At 42.9% G+C, this 22,642-nt stretch overlaps 1 protein-coding gene across 3 annotated transcripts in view; it reads right to left on the minus strand.

The window, feature by feature from the left end:
* Window positions 1–2,047: 2,047 nt before the first annotated feature.
* Window positions 2,048–22,642, minus strand: part of LOC111242827 (uncharacterized) — a 40,577-nt gene continuing 19,982 nt past the window's right edge. For all 3 annotated transcript variants that reach the window (XM_086974258.1, XM_022787693.2, XM_022787692.2), the window contains 6 exons: window positions 10,722–10,857; window positions 9,228–9,361; window positions 8,000–8,127; window positions 7,431–7,528; window positions 4,688–5,107; window positions 2,048–4,059 (listed from right to left, as the gene is read on the minus strand). In XM_086974258.1, coding sequence (XP_086830384.1) covers window positions 3,977–4,059; window positions 4,688–5,107; window positions 7,431–7,528; window positions 8,000–8,127; window positions 9,228–9,361; window positions 10,722–10,857 — 999 coding nt within the window. In that variant the 3' untranslated portion in view covers window positions 2,048–3,976. The remainder of the gene's footprint in view (window positions 4,060–4,687; window positions 5,108–7,430; window positions 7,529–7,999; window positions 8,128–9,227; window positions 9,362–10,721; window positions 10,858–22,642) is intronic.

Below are 22,642 nucleotides of genomic sequence, written 5' to 3' on the forward strand. Positions count from 1 at the left end.
GACTATTATGTATTTATTTGTCAACGATCTCGTTTATATAATTGAATTATTTATTCATTAGTCACCATCATCGTCATTCGATCATTGTTGTTGTTGTTGTTATTGTCAATGGAAACTTTTATTGGTTTTACCTTTTTTTTTTTTGTATTCTGTCGGGTCCGTTCGATGCCTCTTCATTATCTCTCATTGTTGTTATCACCTTAATTATTCGTTCGATTTTCTTTTTTATTGTTATTTATTTCTGCCGCTGTTACAGTTATCACTATCGGTGTTATTAGTCTTCTATTATTTGACACTCGTTATTTAATTTTCTACTCCTTGTCGAATTTTCATTGGTTATCTATTTTGTAATTGATTTCGTAGACTTTTCTCACAGGAACAGCCATCCCTCGAAAACTTCTCGTCCGTATCCTTCCGTCCGACTGAATTCGGCTTCCACTCGTATAGCGTCAAAGAAACGTATTAACGAGCCTGGCAATGCAAATAATCCGACAAATAGTGATAATAATTTGAAGAATTGGTAGCGCTCACACCCGGCTTAGGGCGTATAACGAGTCCAGTTTGATTTGCTGCCAGCCTAAGAGAGCAATTTACTTTAGAAATGATGTTCTGCTACGTTTTAAAGAGATTTTTTTTCATCACTCGTTACTTTGTTCTTCTTTAATAGTTCAAGTTTTTTCTAATATACACCACTGTGCGAATTATTCCTCTATGTGATTCGCGCTTTGTTTTCCACATGTTTTTCCCTTTATTGTAAATCGCCATGCCTCCAACGTGATCATAATATAGATATTGTAATATTTCATCATCTTCTTGTCTTCAGTGATGTCCTTGTTTTTGATCGGTGTTCTTACGGGTCGCCGACCGCGAACATTTCTATTGCTTTGTCTTTTTTCCAGTGTCAGAATGGAGAAACGTTCGAGGCTCTGTCACGACCGACGTCATTGGCAGAATTAAGAAATAATAAAGAACTAGTCACAGCGGATCTAAATCAGATTTCATAATATCGTTGAAATAAATTCCGGTTGGTTCCACGATTGATTATGCCAGCTTTGTGGGTATGATTTAACCAAGCTACACTGTTACAGCTATCACCGACAGTCGCGTTACTCTCAGATAATCCGGCAGCCATTGAACAGGAGTCCCGATCGCTTGATAACCGCTGGACCTAACGGAGTTATCCGATTGACTGGTCCGCGTGATTCGTCCAGTGTCCATTTATCCTCTTTAAAGTTTGCACTCCTTTTTACTTTATCGCATTGCCCAACGTCACCTATCACTCGAACCATCAGCTATATACAGTAGCCTTGTCAAAACTATAAACAAAGGGCGGTCTAATTCCGCCATACCTAGAGATGGATTCGTGGATCGCATTTGTGGCCTGAGAGCAGCCAGGACAACGATATGGGCCTGCCCGTTTTTCTTAGTCTCTACTATATTACACTGGTCGGCCTTCATTCGGAGTTTTTTTTTTCAGTTTTATCTTAGCTTCAACTTTGCGTCATTTGCGTTCTTGCCGTTTTTACTTTAACAGTCGTGGTTTCTTATTGTTAAATTCCATTAGGCATAGGATCATTGTCTATACCGGTATGTATATATATATATATATACGATTATTTAGGGTGAGGCGGCTGGCGAAGATTTTGTTGATTTTCTTCATTCATTATAACTACCATTATTGTTATCATTTTTATTGTTATATTGTATCATCAATGTTTATTATCATAGTTACTTACTGCTCACTTTATCCTTTGATGCTAATATTACTTTCTCGTGTTATCATTGTAATTCCCATTTTAGACTGTTATAATTAATCGTTTATTTAGCGTTATCATACTCTGCTCGACGCTCTTCATCATTTTCTGCTTAATTTATATATCTTTATATCAATATTACCATTTATATATATATATATATATATATATATATATATATTTGTCTTTCTACGAGACCCTCTCAGGGGCTTTCGTCAACACATATAAATCTTAAACTTCACAAGTTAACCGTACCCCCCCCACCCCACCCCCACCCTCCACCCAGATGTCACGACCTAATCCTGCCAGATGCACGGATGCCTTCGATAACTATATATTATGTCAATATATCATATTAGTGTTGACTGTAATAGTCACACAGTAGAGGACCTCGGCTTTGCTTCCTGCCATCTTCCTCTCACAATGAGATTCTTCAGAGTGCTCGAGTTGTTTGAGCCGCATCGGTCTAGCCCCCTGAGATCCTCTTCGATCTTATAATAATACTTGTCCCCTAGGGAGCAGTATCGAGTAAGCATTAAAATATTTACCCGCCTCTGTATTCCCCTGTAACTATACCTTTACAGTACTCTTTCTTGCATTATTTGTATAAGCCAAAAAAATATCGGGGCCCAAGACAGTTGAGCTCGCCCCATATCAGACATTCCCAACACCAGTTCGCCCAATTTTCGTCCTTGTGTTCCATCATCGTAGCCTATTCCAGCCCAGTCTCTCTTTGTGTCTTTCGTTCCATCCCTTTCGCGCAAACCCTACCTAGCTATGTACAGCACGAAGCCATGGCGGATCATCATGTCGTCAGCGACGAAAGTCCCGAAGTCGAGGCCAAGGTTATCTCTCAGACGGTCATGTGCCGCACAAAAAAGAATCTCTCTTACAATTCCTTCATGTCAAAATGAAAAACGCCTTCCGTTTTGAACTATCACCACCTAGTCCCTGATGTCTCTTTAGAACCTGTGTGGTAAGGGTCAGCTTTCAATTCTATCTATTTATTCCTGCTTGTTTAGTTTTTCTTGCTGCCTTTGTCTGCCTCATATTTAATTGTGAATTTGAGCTACAGTCGAAGATATAGAGGGCGAGAAACCGTGCGCATGATAACTGCGGGTTCAACTTCGGATGGTATCTTGCTTCCGATAGCATTAGGTCGCTCTTTGGGCGACGTCGATATCATGTTATTGGTCGATCGATCGGAGAACGAACGTGAACGGACCGAGGGGTGGTTGCCCAATAATTCGAGAATCGAGGGTCTTATCGAGGGCATAACCAACCATTATATCATATGCTATATTCATCGGCCTCTTGGCTCGTTGTTCTATGGTTATTGATACCATGTTTTACAAAGGTCTGCGGCCAATGAAACTAGCTGGGCTTCTTGCTAGCGATACAAAGCTAATGAGCTGCCTCTAGTCGCAGTAGGTCGACCACCCGAGAAAGGCTCGAGAGAATCCTTTAACAGCGCGGCAAACTTAGGCAAAACCGTTATGGCTATACCAAATTGTTGCTAAACAATCACAACAGAAATATTATCCATAGTACCTAATCTAACTCAGTAAAGAGCCGCAATTTACCACACGTGCAAATAAGCGAGACTATCGACATATTGTAGGACGCATTAGGTTCGTGTCCGCCAACAGATTTTTGATGAGATCGAACACAATGGGCCAAGCTCAGGCCGATTTGTAAAACAAAAGTGATTGCGTCTGTACATGCTTGTCCTAGTTTCGCGAAGTAACACACGCTCAATCGATGCGGATTAAAATTCCAGTAGAAACTGCGAATTGATTTGTCGCCCGGTTACTACTATTAATTATTGGATAATTACTAATTATCCATTATACCTTGTATAAGTTTCTCACGGAGGTAACATATTTATTGCTATTCTGTGCGTTCTTGCCTGTCCGTCTGATTCCGTACGATATGGCTGCTCCTTACGTACCCTCGATAGCATGCGCACATAGAGTTTCGGTTGCTCGTGATCTTAGTCCACATTTATACTCCGTATCCTTGTTACCTCACTGATCATCGCGTAAATCGTGGCTTTTTTTTTGGTTTATTCTATTTTCTACGTGTTAGCAGGAGTAGTATTTCGCTTGTATCTTCGACCGTGACGGCAATTAAGTGGTGGATCTGTTGGTGCTCACTAGTTTCCTCTTATAATCTTTTTTCGCTTGAGTCAAATTCATCAGCTCGGTCCCATCGCCGTATGATTACAGTGAGAACCGGAAGTGCAGCTGGCCAAAGAAGAATATCGCACAACACAGCGTCACCAACGTCGTCTGCAGCGCGTCAACTGGAATCGACAAGCGTCAGTTTTTTTCTATGAGCATCTGATTGTCTAGTACGTTCCTCTATAGCCTAACAACGTGCACAAACCAGATAGGTACGTGCGTGATCAACTGAGAATCAGAGTTCTTTCCTGTAATTATACATATATATATATATATATATAACTTAGCTAACAGCTGGAAAAAGCTTTGGGAACCATCACTTTATATTTCTTTTTCTAGTTCTATATATATATATATATGTATATATATGCAAAAACTGATTAGGTACTATGTCAAACAGAGCTTTAATATGGTGTTCTATAAAGATATCTGGCAGCAAAGATTGTGAGATATTTTTTAGTTATGCCGGTGACCGTTTTCCTTATAATCTCTATAGGCGATATCAGTTCGAAAGCGTTTCTATGAAAAGTATCAAGAGAGCGGTACTATACCACCAGTCTATAATATGTACGCAAATCAGCGATATTTACTAACTACACCTCGTTTTCTATTCGTTCTCTATCGAAAAACTTTTACCCTTTCATTTTACGCCATGCTGCACAAACATCGTGGTTCTAAGCAAACAATTCACATATCTCCTCTCTATCGTATACAAGATAATGTAAAACGACTATCGAATCGGGAACTTACAAAAAGTACTATGCAACCCCGGCGTTCTGTAACAAGCACTTGGGCTCCCCGCAGCGCCCGAAGTGAGATGGAGCCCAGAAACGTACTGGCTGGCCTCATATGCAAACGCGTCGCTGCTCTGTGATACCTCCTTCATCGTTGTCGCGACACACTTTAGCTTCAGCTCGTCATTGGGAAAGTGTACAGGCTGCAGACGAAACCGCAAGCCGAGCAGGTTCCCACCATTAGGACTGGCATTGTTGTATTTTCGGAGAACGTCCTGTCGGGCCTCTTTGTCATTGACGTACCACTGAAGTTGCACGATCTGTGCCACGTCTCCGCCTCCTGAGCAGTTGACGTTCAGCTCGTCGCCCACATCGTAACGCTGCCGGGCTGTTCGAATAATAGGACTGCCCACCTCGCGCGCTTCACCTGTGAACACTGCATGGCACACAAAGGAAGAACACATATAGCAGCGGTATTTAGGAGAAGTTTCTTTTTAAACGTTGTAATTATTGTTGGCGGCCGGACATCGGCTTGGAATATGGGGCATCCGACTCGTAACGACATTCTGTATCAGCTGTAAGAGGTACGCACACTCGATTTCGTTGGCTAAAGTGTAATTGCCACATACGTTCTGCCGATCATATTGTCTCGTGCGTCACAATCGTCTTTTCTCCATCCGCTTGAGTGGACATCTCTCTCGACCTGTCCCCGGCAAAAACCCAGCATAACTAGGTAAGCCGACATCATAATTACGTTACGGTAGCAAACTACGCTTGCTGATAGCAAGTTAAGACACAAATGTATACAATAAGAAACACTAGTGCTGTATTGGAGCAAAATAAATGCCCCGACTTCTACATCGCACCCTGCTACCGTAATTGTCTAATTTAAGCAAGGGCAACTCTGATGTGTATTCATCCGAACGTGTGTATCTCTGCGTATACCTAATACTATAAAATATTATAATAATATAATTAGTGCTTGTTTTCCTGAAGAAGCACTCTTAATATTTATCGTTGTTTTCTAGTAACATACGTTAACGTATAAATTGGATCAGCAATTATTGGTTACTCAAGCGCCATGATACTAGTGTAGTCTATGGTATCCTTGACCTGTGCTAACGAGTATACGAATTCCAATTTAGCTACATGCTATTCTCTGGAGGAGTTATTTCCTGTTATAAAAAAGGCCTTGACAATATATAGCTAGACAGAACAAATTAACTTAACTAGACAAAATTAACTACGATTAATATATGTGAATCTATATATTTTCTGCAAGAATCGCTATTACTTCGATAGCACAACCACAATTTAGAATATCTATAGGCATTGTTGTATGAACATCAAATAATTATTCATAAATAGTTGGATAATCCATCACAGTCCCCAGTCTTCCTAACCAATACTTACATTACCTCTCTTGGAGCCGAGACATCTTGGAACAAACTAAGCAGTCGAAAACTAACGTATTCAGCGGTGTTAAGACATATGCGGCTGACATAAATGCACTTGGACAGTGAGATAGGATGAACGCGTCCACGTAACGGATCTCAGGAACCATCCGTGCTAGAGGTATTAGGCCCATATCGCCTCTTGTAATTTCTCAGCGTCTTTTCGTGTCTTGCTTGCGTAGCCACAACGAACCAATATGTTTGCACTGAACGGTGTTCGGGCTCGACACAATGCTGATGACATTGATAAGCCCTGCACATACATCTGGCCCTTTCTTAAGTCTGATACAATGATGCTTTTGAGCCTGCAGGGCCTACCCGCAGGCCAAGATGCCTCACACGATTGGAGCAGACAAATTAGTCGCTTTCCGTCGAGCAAAAGTAGGATAAAGGCAAAGGGAAAAGGAATATCGCTGTATTGTTTTAGCTTGAATGTAGCTTCTGGGGCGTCCGACCGCTGCCTCGTGTACAGAGAAAGAAGCGATGGGACTGTGGCTAGCTTAGCGTGCGCACACATAGCGGACCATATGCTACTAGATAATAAAATAGAGAGAAATATATTGCATGAAATATTATTACGCTGATGAAATATGGAATAAAAATAAAAAAAAATCAATGTTGTATTTGAGACGATTTATTGAAGTTGCATTCTCTATAGCGCGGTCAATGCTCCATAATACAGTAATAATAAAATGATGGAATACTTTTAAAGTAACGCAGCCATAATTGGCATCGGGCTATCGATTGTTAGCCTTTGTCGATGGCCTATGTCTGTTCACGTCATCACCAGGTCACGATTCAAGTTAACCATGTTTTGGCACAGCGTCTTGGAAAGGCCATCGTTGGACCGGTTACTTAGAGCCTTTTCAGTTTTAGTTCGTCCTTAGCTTTCGCGAAAGGCAATGCTGTCACAGAATTGACTCTGTCATCTTCTGATTTTGCTAAATCAAAAATAGAAAATTGCCTATGGTGGTAACGTAAAAAAGTTCTGAAGAATTGTATGTAACGTAGCTATGACCATTTGGCTTATAGAATACAAAGGGATGTATGCAAGCTATACTCGAATGAAGGCCTCCGTCGATCTCACGATGTACATACAAAAGAGCGCTATTGACTCATATGAATAGTCATAACAATTTGATTACTACTAGGTCTCAAATGCTACCCAAACACCATGGTTAATAAGCATGTATATATGCCGCAAAATATAAACGTGTGTGAACGACTTCGGGACCTACTATTTTTACTGTCGTTTCTATTATGATCGTCATCTATAAGCGGGCATCCAAGCGACCCGATACGTGCCTGTGTTCCTCTTAGGGTAGCGTACAGGCTGGACGCGATCTCCCATGACGAGCTCCTCGGACGTACGGCTCTCCGTCTGTAGCACGTAAGCCATGCACCTGTAGGACAAAGGATAGCGTCACGTCAAAACAGTAAAAGCGGACAATGTCAAAGATCGATATTCTAGTTATTCGGTCCGTCACGACGTATAGCTGGCATGCAATACTGCGGCATGGGAGTCATGGCACGTGATGATGCGTTTAGCCAATGTTAAAAAAGATCCGGCCAGAAGAAGGTCCCAAATAGGCCTTGAGACATTATCGTGTGACGCAGGTGTCAATGTATATTGAAAAAGCACGATACTATATAACACAAAAAGCTAGACTTTCAGAATCGATTCCGATCTTGTTTTGTTTTCCTATCCACTAAACTTAAGCTCAGCCGAATTCGCTTTAGAGGGATCTTATAGTATATTATTAATTACTCGTAGGGAAAAACAAATTCTGTATTCGTTGTTAATTCGTTGCTTTGCAGCATACATTACTATTTTTATGGTGTTTTCTCTTATTTGGCCATCAGCTCGCACGTACCTTAGCTCTAAACGCCCCCTGGCGACGTCTGTTTGTCTGATGGTGAACTGGATGTTTGAGCTGACTGACTGAAGTCCGTTGTCATGCCGAACCGCACCTGAATGGGTAATCTGGTGCAGACCCGAGGGCTGCCGATACGTACGTGGTCCAATAGCGAATTTTTCAATCCGCAGTAAAATGAAGGTAGAAAAATATGACACATTCGCAGGTCGTGGATAGCGACGCCACGTTTGCAACATCGAAATGGCGAAAAATAATAAATTAAAATTAAAAATAAATTAGAAGAAAACCATATTAGACAAATTGTTCTTTATTATACGTAAGTTGAGTTATTGTTATTTCTATGATTCTGCACAATCAGAATTTTAAGAGAGCAAGTAGGCTGTACTGTCTCGAGTGCACAGTCCTAAACAGTGCGGGCATTATATATTTTTTTTAGATTAAATAAATTATACTAAGCCATTCTTTTGGCCAAAAAGATCACAACTGTCCTATGGGGTTGTTTGTATTAACGTTTTAGTGTGGTCGTAGTAATCTTATTAAACTTTACAGCCTGCAAATGACCTCGGCCCATGTAGATACGCTGAACAAAAAAATACGAAAATAACGCGACACTCGTATAAACCTCATCGTAGCTTGTGCTATCCTGTACGTTTCTATGTCATTTGCGGCGTGTGAAGAAAAAATTCGGTGAGCAATAGGAGCTGGGAATTCCCTATATAACGTCTTGTAGAAATTCCTCTTTAGAGCAAGGATCAGGGAAAGAAGATTTCAACCACGGCCTGAGAAATGGACGCTCCCGCAAAAAGAAATATTTAAAAAATTATTTGTATGATCGCGGCGGTCGTTGGTAATATTCGTCTAGCATTAGTTTCCGTCTAATGTTTTTCATTCAATCACTACTGGAAAACTGGAAAAAAAAACTGCTAGAATTCACTCCTATGGAAATGATTATATTTTAAATACTGACGATGTTAATAATGCAACGTGTTGTATTACGTAATTGCAACGGTACGTGAAGGCAGCATACTACTATTACTATCTTTTCTCTTCTTGGTAGACCATATATAGAACCCTATAAAATCATATTTAGGAAACTGGCTAAGTGTTACAAATGCACCTGCCTAAAAAAAAAAAAAAAAAAACTAATTTCGAAATATGGATTAGGTACAAGTTACTTTTATCCTGCTATGTTTTGTCAATACCTGAAACAGGCGGGAATACTAACCGCTAAATTGTTGATATACCATCGCAACATGGCCTTCGGCCGCGAAGGTCTCGAATAGCAAGTCGCATTAACAACATCTCCCACGTGATAACTAGTCGAAAGGCCCTGAATTACTGGGCCTTCATTTGGCAACACTGAAAATTAGGCACCAATTACACACGTGGAAATTCATCTCACTGATGGGAAATCAATCTGCGTAACAAAAATGCCGGCGTACATCATGTATTTGTAGGCTTGATCTGTTTTGTAAGTAAATACTGCCCGTCTTGCAGACAAGTGAACATATGAGATGCGACTACGCAAGCCCAGTTATAAAAAGTTTCATACACATTTAATAAGTAAAAATTGAAAATGTCGTCACGAAATATAAATAACACGACTATCGACCTTTATTCGAAATATCTATTTATTTGGAGCACTGAATTGTAGGGTTTGAGCACTATGACCAACTGGTTTAGAATATAAAAGCACAGTATATTGGCTTGAAATTTACATTTGTCACAAGCTTTAAAATACCGGAAAATAGTATATTAATCGTAATTAAAAAAATACACACAAAATACTTCTCACTGTTGTTCTATAGTTTTATTTTAAACGACGGTTTTTTTTATTAAAGCACTTGCCATATTAGTTGGGACGTTTGCTGTTAGCCAGATATATTTGCGGTCAGCTGAAGTAAATGACTGATTCGAATAAGCAACCTTCAGATGCGCTAAACGCGTAAAATTTCCACAGATAACTTTTCTGTGATTGTATCTTCTGTGATTTATTATTATTATTATTATTGCTTTGTACGCTGTCTAAGCCTTAGCAAATACGTAATTCCGCCATAAGAAAGGTCGAAAAAGCTGGGTGACCCAACGATCGAGCCAGGTGCGGCCCAGGAGTTTGTGAAACGTAGACTAGAAAGGGTGCAACACGTCAACAAACGGAAGTCGGAAATTGAGAGGTGAAAGGCTGGCCTTGCCGCGACTGTCAACCAGGTCTATTGGACTTCCGGGTTGAGAGCACATGGAAGTAAGCTCTAAGAAAGGTGTTGACAGATTTCCTTCAAGTGACGAGACATTAACATTAAAGGAGTTATAAACTTGTGAGGCGTAGAGCTAAAACAACTTTTTCCGGACCCAAGTAACTCATATCCATGACAATGTAATATGAAATAGGAACGCAACGCTTTGAGATGCGTAAGCAGCAAAGTACGGAGACCCGAAACCACGAGCATCAATTTGCCCTTTAGGTTGACTGCGATCAAAAATGGGCGAACCAAAGGGTATTCGCTCTGTTTTAGACGACCCAGAACAATTAACGGAAACAGCCAAAAGCAGCTCAAGAGAAAACGGAGAAATAGATATTGCGGTAAAAGCGCTTATTACAAGAGGACTTGCTGGGTTCATATAATGATTGTCTGAGCGAGAGTTTGATTCAGGTATAGTCGTTCCTATAATTACTTCTTATAGCTCATCTATGAACGAAGGTTTAGTTTAAACAACTTACCGTAAATTCGCATTTCTTTTTCCCCGCGCACGGTTTGATACGAAGGCCCCTCTGTCGATACCTCACATCCGTATACGCCCTCTGAGTTGATATCTGTTCGAGAAAGGTACACGACGTTTTTCGTCGATTTCGCCGGCTGGAACATAAAAAGGACGAAAACAACAGGACATACAATCTGTTCTTAGAACTAAATAGCCTTAGGGAAATTTGAATGGTTGCCATTTTATATCGAACTGACACTTCATTGTGCGCCAGCCAGGGGCAAGCAGGATATGGAGCACCAAAATACAGAAAACTGTATCTAATACTTCAAGGTTATCACCTGACAGGGATGCGTGGGGGTGTGCACCAAACATAGTCGGCCATCATAACGCAAAGCCACACCTTGATAGGCATCAAGTGCAAGCCGGATTCGAGGCAACAATAAAGTCTAATAGCTTCTCCAACTAAATAATTATATTAAAAAATAAAATAAAAAATTACTTCAAATACTCTATTGGCCACATCTATACAGTACATACGAAATAATACCGTGTGATCATCACAGGGGTCTCTTTTTTTTTTTTCGCACAGCATTACGGCACGCTCTATGCTATAACAATAGACTTGACTCCATTTCAACTATAACATTTATCGAGTTTTTATTAGCTTGTTGAACGTTCTAACCAGCCGTTCATTACTGAATTGACAAAACCCCGTCGTTGTATTCTGAACCAACCATCCCCTCCGTACTACATAATCCAACAACCATTTTGGCTGTCGCCAAGTTCGTTGTAGCTACCCGATTTCAACGGACTGTTACGTTTCAGCCGTTGATTTAAGCCTGTTTGCCCAGCTGTTCATCCATATGTGCACCGAATGACAGTGGTCAATGCTGTTCTAGCCCTGCCACGTTCTCAAGGAGCAATTCAAGTTGAACTTAGGGGGGGGGGGGGGGGGGGGGGTCTATGGTTCAGGGAAAGTGTTCGAAGGTAGGATTTCGGTTACCGAACGCGTAAGCAATTCCACAAAATTCTCCAGCAAGCCATGAGTGAGTACGCACTTGTTTCATATTGGCCGTACGTCGTGCCAAAGTATGTGTTCATTGTTATTGCCCTATCGTCCCTGAACAACAACGGAGAAGCTTCTATATTGCTTTAGGTTTTTGAACGATACGAACTGACAACCATCTTTGCCGTATATCCATCTATCCGTCGATCGGACTCACCTTTCCGTGCTCCCTTTGAAATGAAGCTCGAAAGGCTTACCATTATTTAGTAAACGCAGCGAATGAGAGACAGAGTAAACGGCACAGAGGGCTTCAGAGCGCGACGGAGTAGATCAGATGAAACCGTTTGACGAAGCCAGTATACATATGTATCGTACAGTAGGAAATCATTTTAGCTGCGAAACCTATTCAAGTAGCCATCCGAGTATCGGAACGACCGTTCCGCTGTAGGAGCGTATGAGCATCAGATCGAGCGATGTACATTGAACTTCTTCCGAAAGCGAAGCAGAAAAATATGGCACGGTATAGGTACCAGCGCCATAGTGGATATGGCCTCTGTGGTGGTAATCAGAGCAGGCTTTTATCTATGTTGCTGGCCGTAGAGATGTTAGTACGAATAACGTCCAAAGTGTGATTGCTATTGGGAACGTTCTTGCCAGCTAGTTATCAATGGCGGTACGATAAGCGTCAACTAAATTCAACCATCATCAGTGACATGAGATGCAACATTCAAAATTCTTATAGTTTTGTCGTTCAGTGATCTGCACCAAATTTGATTTCTTAGTCACAGGACGTAGCTTCCGTCTCGTGTTTATCACTGAGCCAATTAAGCAATGTATGATTCAATAGTATTACCTAACAATGTCACAAACGCAATACATCTTTTTGACAACAATAAAATCATAGATGTTTGTAAAAGTCAGGAATAGTCCAGGATGTGTCTCCTAGTCACATGCTCAACGATGCAATCAATGTTGACTTTTTTTCTGCCGCTAGCGAACGACTCCTTGAAGCGATCTATTCTTCTTCGTGTTGTGCACAACCTGCGGGTTCCCTAAAGATCTTCTTGGAACACCCAACCCCGCACCTTGCTATAGTTTATTCGTGCCACCGACTATTAAATAGCAAATCCGCTCGTGCGGCTAGTGCGAGGTAATCCGAGGTAAAGCGTGTGTGTGCGTCCCAGGGAAATCATGGAACAGTCGTAGAGACAACGCACTTCCTGTGCTGTGTGTCAGTGGACAATATCGCGTGTAGGCTTAAAGCTAGACGAACTTACAGCGCCTTGAATACTCACCGCTGATCCTGGCTATGTGAAGCGTTTCTGTAATGACTAACTAATGTAAAATGGTTATGCTGTTATACGGGAAAAGTCGGCGTGGTCAAGTGTGAGCCGACCGACGTTTCTGGGTCGACAACGGAAAAACCCGGCATTATACCTTCCTATAGTTATAACTCACTCTAGACTGAAATGTAGGCAGTGACGGGGGAAAGGTAATAAAGAACATCAAGTCGAGATAAATAAAAACGTATCTCGTCAAATCTTTGCTTCCGCGTATTTACTAGGTTCGATATCAGTGTTGCGTATGCATGTTGGAACAAGACAAATCGGCACGCACCAAGATTCCAATTTTGTCATCTCGGTTCTGTTGGAACTCACAAGCAGATTCGCTATGCGTCAGTCTGTCTCTCGATGTAATTGTATGTAAGTTGATGCATTGGTTCCTGTGGTCTTTATCGTCACTATTAAGCTATTCCCTGCATGGCGTCTCATTTCCATGGCCATCCATGAGACATCACGGGGAACCGAGTCTGCCATGAATTGCCAATGGCTTGGGGCCATGTTATCTGACCGTTCAACAGTCTACGATATTAGCAAGCGACGCAAGCCACAATAGAGGCCTGCATCAACATTTACGCTGTCGTCTAACATTACTAGACCGAAATTCGTTTTGAGGTGTAATGTGCCGGACCTCTAGATTTCAGGTTTTACCTGGGTATGGCCGTCAGCAGGGGTATGCCATCAGAGAGCTAACTCCCATCTAGAAGTGAACCTATGTTATGTGTCTATGCTTAGATTCGAAGCTAGACCACAACGTGCCCTCAGATTAGCAGGCAAATACGTTACTTACAGTGCTATAACGGGTCTGATGCTTCTGACCTAGTCAAAATCAATATTACACACCCATATGCATATCCGTAGAACCTCCCACGGGAAGCTACTGGCTACTTCTATGGTTGTTACGTAACCAATCGATATAAGTACGTAATATTTGTAATACGCGCTGGGTTGTAATACGGCCTGCGACTGCCCTAAAACCGGTATTTCCAAATGTTCAAGTGGGCCGTAAGGAAACTACCCAAGGAATAGGTACTTGATAAATGTAAACAGCTAAAAGTTGGTCCTGCGAAAAGGACTGCTGTGAGAAAAATTTCCGCTTCCCAAAATGTGGGGTACTCACCGTAATATCCCATCAAAATGACAAAAATGATGTTATTATTAGCCTTTCAAAATACGCTGACATACGTCACTCAAAAATGATGGCGCTTTACAGTCAGCAAAATGCGTGAGCTTTCAGCTTAATTCATAACTTCAATGAAGTTTAGGAAGGGATTTCCATTTTTTTCAGAGTAAATACATTCTATGTTTAATAAGTTAGTTGGATAATGATCTTTGAGGACCAAGATTAGCCTCAAGTCGCTAGGTCAGCGACGAAACAATGTAAACCTATAACTATAAGACAGAGGCGGTATAAACTGGAGTCGTATAATCCTATAACTATTCTGTATAAACTAGCATTTTTTCGTGTATTGTCCAAATTTCACAAATAGGAATCATACATGCAATGTTGTTATACCTTTATAAACAAAATCACGTTTGACAGCGAAAAAGCACGCTGATCATAATACATTTATTTCCTCCTATCAACTAATGTTTTTCATCATATCACCTAGCGTATCGCAACCTAACCTCTGAAGTCTTATACATATGTAAGGTATAACCTAGCCACCACCTCAGATTCCCACGGCAATTATACAGCCACTCACGTGCATGGAGCACCGCTTGGCCAGGGGCGACTAGCCTCTTCGCCCAGAAAGCACACTGACCGACCGACAAACTAAAGGCATCGGTGTCCGGGCCAAAAGTAGCTGTCTTGCGTTAATCTGTCTGCTGCCACACATCCTTTACGGGAACTCGGCGCCATTTACGGTCGCACCTTTGCCCCTGCCTATACTATTGTAAATGGTATCAACTACAAGCCTACGATGACTAGGGTTACGGCGGCAGCCTAAGTGCCGTGAAGCCCGGCCAGAGAACTACATGATGGTTATTCATGAATCATTATGGAGTCCATGGCGACAGCTCCCACAAACGCCGCCGTGCAGCGGCAGTGGTAAGTTGTGGGGAGAGAGATTTACGCCAGCGATGGCCATATATACCTGTATAATGATGTCTTACTTTTTCACAAGCTCTTTTTTTCGATATCATTTATCTCTATCTGTATTGCTCAACATAGGGACATTTACTGCTCGACATGAGATGATGTAAATCAGCTGAACGGGTTACGACCGTTCCGGTGCGCGAGAACCTGTTGAAGATTTACTTTCTGCTGTTGAGATTGTCGGACTGGGGATCTCGCTTGGTAGAGCTGTCAGCACAGAGCAATCTGAGACCTTTTACCAGGTCTGCCATTGCCTATCTGTTTGACCCACCATTGACCACCCTCACATATCTCTCTGCTTCCCTTTGCTCTGTGCTCGTGCTGTTATTTCGGACTTCCGTTACGATAGCCTGGTCTAGTCTGAGTCGATTCTGCTGGCAGCTGTTGCCTGCCATTTGGCTCCGATCAGGATGATCAAATCATGAATAATGCAATAACCAGATCCGCAGCCAGCATTCGCAACGGCGAAGTTGGTCAGAGCGCTCCGCCAGTGACCAGACCGAATGAATAACCAGTCCATAGTTTTAGATGCTAGGCAGGTAATAGGGGGGTGAATGAGTTCCGTTAGCTTGGCTTGGTCACTTGACAACACCCTATAGCCACCCATGTCAGCTACCGGTATATTGAATGTCTTAACGCCCTGAGTCTCTCCCCGGTACTGCTCTATCTTTAGTAACGCGTTCGCACAATAAGCGCAGTTGTCATAAGTGGTACTGTGTAGGTCAGCGCGCAAAGGTTGACTGAAGGTCGATGTTAGTGGGGCATACATTGGACTACAAACGAGACGACCCGCTAGCTCAACTGGCCATTTAAGCGTAGACAAAAACTGATCACATTGGTAGAATCTATCTGCTTTTACTATAGAGTAACATGTATATGATATACAATATGATGAAAGTTAATGCCATAATTACCTCATACTGAGTATAACTACCGACAAGGCGGCAACAACAACAACAAGACAACAACAATATGTTCATAACACTACGGATTTGTTTCTGCGAAAAAATTTTCAGTCACAAATTGGTAGAAAGGGTTCGTTAAAGACTACCGCTAACTATATGGCTACAAAAAAAAACAGACACAGTCCCTCCGGCAGCGCCCGCTCATAAGTAGCCATTTCTGCCGAACCGGATCAAACCAGGGGAAGATTCGAGGCTATCGAGATCTGCTCTATACTTATAGATAAGTGGACATTTACCAATACGTATTAATTGCCGCATGACATGCCAAGATCTCTCACGTTTCAAAAGACCTTTGCAGTGCTAACCCCAAAAAGACCAGAGCGATACTCTAAGGCGAAACTACGTCTTATTCAATGGAAATCAAAAACATACAGCAAAACAGCGTACGTCTTGTGACATTAAAGGCGTTGTCCCACTCTTGATTCCTTTTGCCCTCAAGACTTAGGTCATATTCCTTAACCAGCCAAGATTCAGTGTCCAAGCCATCAGCTGATTTTCTATTGCCCCTTCCCAATTCAGTCGAAATGTTCAGTAACTACTGCGTTGCCGCTGCCCTTGAATGTTATCAAACGTTAAGACCTCAGGTTTACGGCCTCAGCCCATTCTCCATGCAAGTCTTGAAGAGCAGCTTAGCCGCTATTCCAAGACAGCGGTATTTGTAGCAGTAGCGGGTGAAACTAGCATTTGTGTGGCGTTACCTAGTATGTTGAAGAGACGTGCACTCAACGTGCATCGTCGTGCATTCATCTTGACCAGCTGCCGTCGTCCATTAGATTGTCGCGGGCTTTGCTTCATATCTGAGAAGCTCTGCGCACCGGCAGGAGGCTGACCCGTTGCTCCCTTCTGACTCTCTCGCTTTGGCTTCCTGTCGTGCGGTGGGGCAAGGATTCGGCCAACCATTGCCACCCCCGCTCTTCCCACGCCCGCTGGACCCGGCTGTTAGGAATATCGCTCTTCATTGTTCTTTAAATGGCCAAAGGAAAGAGCGAAAGTCAGAAAAAGAGTGAGGGAAAAATTGTGCTGACGAGCGAGAGAGAGAAAGGACCAGATTAAGGGGAACGAGGGTTTATAAGAGATGGAGAACCGCAGCGAGCCACATAGCGCCATTGGGAAGTAGCAACGGCGCCAGCTGAAGCAGCGGCAGCTCATTGTCTCATATGGCTTCTTAATATGAAAAAGATGAAGATCTTTTATCGAGGGCCACCACCCGGTGGTTGATACGCACGCGCTCGCGTCGCCCTGCTACCCGTTCGCCCACCTGCCTGTCTGAACAGCTGTCCAATCCCTATCCTTTCTCTCTTTTCTAACCCAATTCCCTGTTTGCCACTAACGTGTCCCACTGCTTTAGCGACCTGCCAATCCGATTCGCTGTCTCCGTACGCTGCTGCAGCAGTAGCAGAGGTACTGGAGAGCAGCAGCTATGTATAGACGCCAGTTAGCATCATATATCGTTGGTATGCTGCGATGCCTTTCGAGCGTTGCTCAGAGCTCAGCGTTCACATAACGTTCATTGCAGCTCCTGTGTTTGGTAGTAGCGAGTGTTGGTTTAGCAGGCAGGCAGCATCGACTGAGGACTAGTGACTAGGCACCCCAAGGGAGAGGTGGTGATTTGAAGTGGGCTGGAGAGGATGGCAGAAGTTTAGATTTGCGCAAGGTCCGAATCGAGTGGGTGTGTCTGTCGAAATGTGCGTCACGTGCTGGGTGGAGTCGTACCGAGCCGCTTGGCACGACCTATCTTCTAACAAACGGAGCTCGCTTCTCTTGCACACTGTCTCTCTTTCAAGCGCCTCCCCTTCGTCTGCCTTTCCCCTATGGCGGTTTCATTCAAAAATAAGCTACTGGGTCCTCTGGGGACTAACTGGATGGTGGCGACGGCAGTAGCAGCAGCAGAAAGCAGTCTGCAGCTATTGGCTGAACGGAGTAATAGTCCCTATGTAGTTTTCTGCTCTCTATACGTTCGCGCTTTCTCCCCACGGGTTCCCGTAACCACTGCAAGAGCCCCATCCCTTTCTTCGGGACCCCCTGTCTTACCTGGCTATTTCCTACTCTTCCGTTCAAACGAAAAAGCTTCTCATAATACGTTCGAACGGCACTGTCAGAAAAAGATAGAGAGAAGGTTCAGCCACAAAAGCTCACGGCCACGACTAGCCTAACGCTCCCTTTCCTTGCTAAGTGGCTTCTCCTGTACACGCTAGGGTAACCTTGGGTAAACAGGGACAAAGTTGGCGCGAGAAGGCCAGCAAGCCAAAAAGTAAGGAACATGAGGAAAAAGAAACACGGCAACTACCTAGACAGTCGCATCGGTTGTGGGATCTTCAGCTAACGCCCCTTCGTTCCCGGCTCTTTTCTCTTCGCACTCCATTTCGATAGTTTCTATCTTTCAATAGATCTCTTCCACCCTAACATTCATATCCACTCTTTCAATGCATCGGAGTAGTGTAACCTGAAGGTAGAAGGCAATGCAGGACAAATGGTAGCGAGTCTGTCGCAAGACGACGTAGTCGCGGGGCTTCTGGTTGTTGGAGTTGTAGTAATAATTCATCAAAATATTCTCGCTAATATTTTGCTCTCGTTGTCTTTTTCTCTGGTGAATAACAATAGAAGAGGTTAGGCACAGGCCGAATGGTGGCGACTTCTCCAGTGGCCTGCGTGCGGGCGCCCGATGGAGAAGTAAAGAGCTGGCGATAGGCAGACTCAATAAAATGCACAGCCTCAAGGAATAGGCAGCAAAAAAGAACAGGAAAAAAATAACGGGACAGCCTAAGCGGACAAATCCAGCTGTGGATGGTGTTGAAATCATTGTCGCCGCTGTGGGTGGCCGCTATGTGTTCAATGCTGTTTTACCAGTAGCAGGAGCGCACTGTTAGCTGGCACAAGCAGGGCTCCCTTTTCGCTTGAGCATGTTCTCTCTAGAGGCAGTTAACACACTACAATTTGGTGCAGGATCACAGAGTTTTCTTGCGATTATGACTCGTTCACGTGTATACGTAGCACCGCTGGCCGTCTCGCGCCTTCGTACCCCCCACCCCAAGAGGTAACCCTCCCTGCTCTGGCGCAAGCATCGTACCCAGTAAAAAGCGATGAAGAAGGGAGGTCCATAGAAGAAGCTTTAATAACTGCTGAATGTACTTGTATATAAAGCTCCAACCACTGTGTTTTCAACTATATATATATATATATATCTCACGGACCGCCTTTGCACGTCAGCGGGTGCGCAGCCAGTGACGGTTTACGTCTTTCTGATTAATTCTCAGGGACGTCTCCATTTTTACACCATACATGAGGATACCTGGAGCGTGGGATACTGCCTACCTGGCTACAAATAACGTGCATAACCACATCCATGACACAAAATCAAGAGCCCGCGACAGCTAATTTGTAAGAAGACGCTTTGAGCTACTTGAACGAATAGGAGGTTGGCGGATATTTAAGCCTGCGGCACAGCTGGTGAATAGTTCAGCTAACGGTAAAAGAACAAGGGCCGTCATTTGTCGACAACGAGATGGTGAGACAAAGCTGCGGGAGAGACAAGTCAATGTCAGGTCTTTTTTGCATTGGCCTTGCATCATTGGCGCAAATGACGAGACCGGCCTAACGCATGAAATGGACTGGTCATTTAGGCCCTCCCAAGCGGCGAGAGACAGAAAGATGATAAGTACCGCTACGTCAAGCGCCTAAACTACGCCAGCGTGACTATTATTCAGCAATAAGAGCATGCAGCGTTGAAAAGTGCAACTGCACTGGTAGCAAAAAGAAACTCACACTGGACCACGTGCGGGTCCACCAATGGGGCACGAATCATTTCATCTTGTCATGCCGACGTCAACATGCGACGGGCGAATTGAGCGAGGCTTGCCACTTAAAGCGACAAACATGGTTGCTGGGAGTGGCAGTCTTTATCGGGGATAATAATGTCGTTTCGAACAAGGAACAGTCTTGTAAATGGCAAGCGAAGGGTCACATAAGGCGGGGGAAATAACTGAAACGAACTCAGTGTGGTGGCTTTAAGCGCGCTGGCTACAACTCCCGAACACTGCACGAACCCCACAACCCGGCAGCAGGACGTATCTTCGAGGGTGGCGGTCGGACCATGAAGAAGATCATGCGCAGTAAAGCTCGGCTCAACTCAATTGTCATTTCAGCACCCGTGGTAAAAGGTCAGCTTGGTGGTAACGAGATATAAGTCTGTACCCTGTTTCAGTTTACTCCGCATCTATTACGCGGTGCCCAGTGAGCTAGCAGAGATGAGGCGCAAACTTTGGATGTCAGCGAGCGGGACAAAAAGTCAGTTTGGCGTGCTTTGGGCTGGTACGTTACTGAGGTACACTTAAGGAGGCGCTTGCGCCAACATTTCGTGTGTGGAGCGGCAAACGGCGGGTGGTTGGTAGCAATCAAGTTTGATGGACACATGAGGTTTCCGCCAGCCGGTCTGCTGACAAAAATGAACCGGCCGTGATCCGTTCTTAAAGCTATAATGAATCAGGGGTAGGCAAAAAAACTGTCATTTTTAAAAGCTAATTCTTCTTAAATATCGTTTATGAAGATAAACAGGTTTTCGGTAGCCCTTCTCAGTACTGAATCAATGGCTATTGGAAAGGATTTTACACCACACATTTCAGGTAACCCCGATAAATTTAAGCAGGGCAGGTTGTTATTGGCCTTTTTGACTGTTTTTTACTTTTCCTAAAGCTATTGCCCATTCAATGGCAGTCGCTGCACTAATTTTCCATAGCTACAATAACGATGCATGGAATCGCGTCGCTTCTAAACTGGGTGCCAGTTAGTTTAGAGTGTCGCAAAAAGCCTATAGTATTTCCGACGTTAGCAGGAATACGATCGCCCGGTTAACAGACGGCATAACTGGTGGTACCCGCGCGCACAGTTATATTTTTGGACGAATTTTGAGCTGAATCGCTTATGGCAATGTCAGCGGTAGTCCAGCGTCGACAGACGTCTCGATCTATTCACAGTTACTATTAAAACCTGTTTACTCTAAGTAATAATGCAATTTCTAGCTTATCAATGGTATCAGAAAGAATGGTCTCCTGTTCTGATTTAGCATATACTTGACGCATTGTCATAGAGGAAGCGCTGCTTGGAAGATATGTTATTGCAACGGTTCTACCGACGAAAAGTAACGAGTAGGGGGTGCTATTTGCAAATCGTTTCTGTTCGTTCAATTGGATATTGGTTTAGAATACTACGAATACCGTTCGGGATCAAAATTTGTCAGTCAATATATTTCATATTCCTGGTGCAGGCTTAAGCAACATACAACTGTTACTTCTTACTTTGCAAGGTAAGATTAGTTCCGTAACAGAAAATAATATTTATAGTTAGAAAAAAAAAAAAAAAAGAGAGAGAGGTTACTAAACTTGTTTGAAGGATGGAACGCGCCTATTGCACGCTGTTTTTCTACCTGACTTGACGACAACTATAACTTATCGTATTGCCAGTGGTATGCCTTTTCATCCCGGCCAAATAGTATATAGAACACCAGTGAACAAAAGACATCCCAGACAAAACTAAAATGACTCTCGATAGCAGCTTAACGTTGGGTTCATTAATCTAATGTTTAATTTTTTCAACCTAAAGCAAAGAAAACTTCCTAGATGTACCTGTGCTCGACCCGGAAAGGGTTATCGTTTTAAGGCAAAAATAAGTTATATTATCAATTTGAATGACACTAGTCTCGGCTGGAGAACGCTGATTAACTGAGATAAAAGGTCATCAACTTCGAAGCCTTATGAGCGCTAGGGCACTGGCACATTGATGCCAAACCTCAATAGAAGACGCTTTTGGCGTGGCTTAAGTGAAGTTGTATATCGTTGTGCTTAACAAGACTTCGTCAGACCTCAGTCTTGATTCACCTCCTGATTTGCAGCTTGGATGCTAAAATCCAGAGACTTACGATCTGGGATTGCTAACCTCTCCTCTTTCTGTGGCGATAGGCTTAGTAAGACTGTTTTATATAAAAGTAATATTCTTCACGTTCGGCGGTGTAGGCTTAGCGTTTATCCTCTAGGTATATGCTACAACGTTTTCAACTAGTGCCTTTTTCCACGAACCTTATCAGTTTCTGATGTGAAATATCTGAGAAGTCGGTATGGCTGCTGTTTTTAACATTTTTTTTTTTTGTAGATTTGTTTCTATTGACTTCCAATAAATAACTACGTGTCCAGGCCACGGTTCGTTTTTTAATACCACTACAAAATAGGAATGACAATTAAGCATTGAACACAATCACACTGCTGAAACTAATTTTATTTTGAAATATGAAATAAAATATTGAGAACTGCACCCGAGCAAATGTCACATCGACATATAATTGTACAATTACCAAGAAGAATATGAAGACTTCAGCTTATTGCTATCGTATTAAAACCCTGTTAGACTGGACATTTCCCCTTCCGAAAATAGGTCAACAGTACTAAACATCGCATTTATGTATGACATGAAGCACTGTTTTTTTTTTCCATACAGTTTCCTCTATATGTTCCCCATAGAACCCGTGATTAATTAGAG

The sequence above is a fragment of the Varroa destructor genome, unplaced genomic scaffold (genome assembly GCF_002443255.2).
Source record: "Varroa destructor unplaced genomic scaffold, Vdes_3.0 BEIS01000001.1, whole genome shotgun sequence".
In the NCBI taxonomy this organism is placed as follows: Eukaryota; Metazoa; Arthropoda; class Arachnida; order Mesostigmata; family Varroidae; genus Varroa; species Varroa destructor.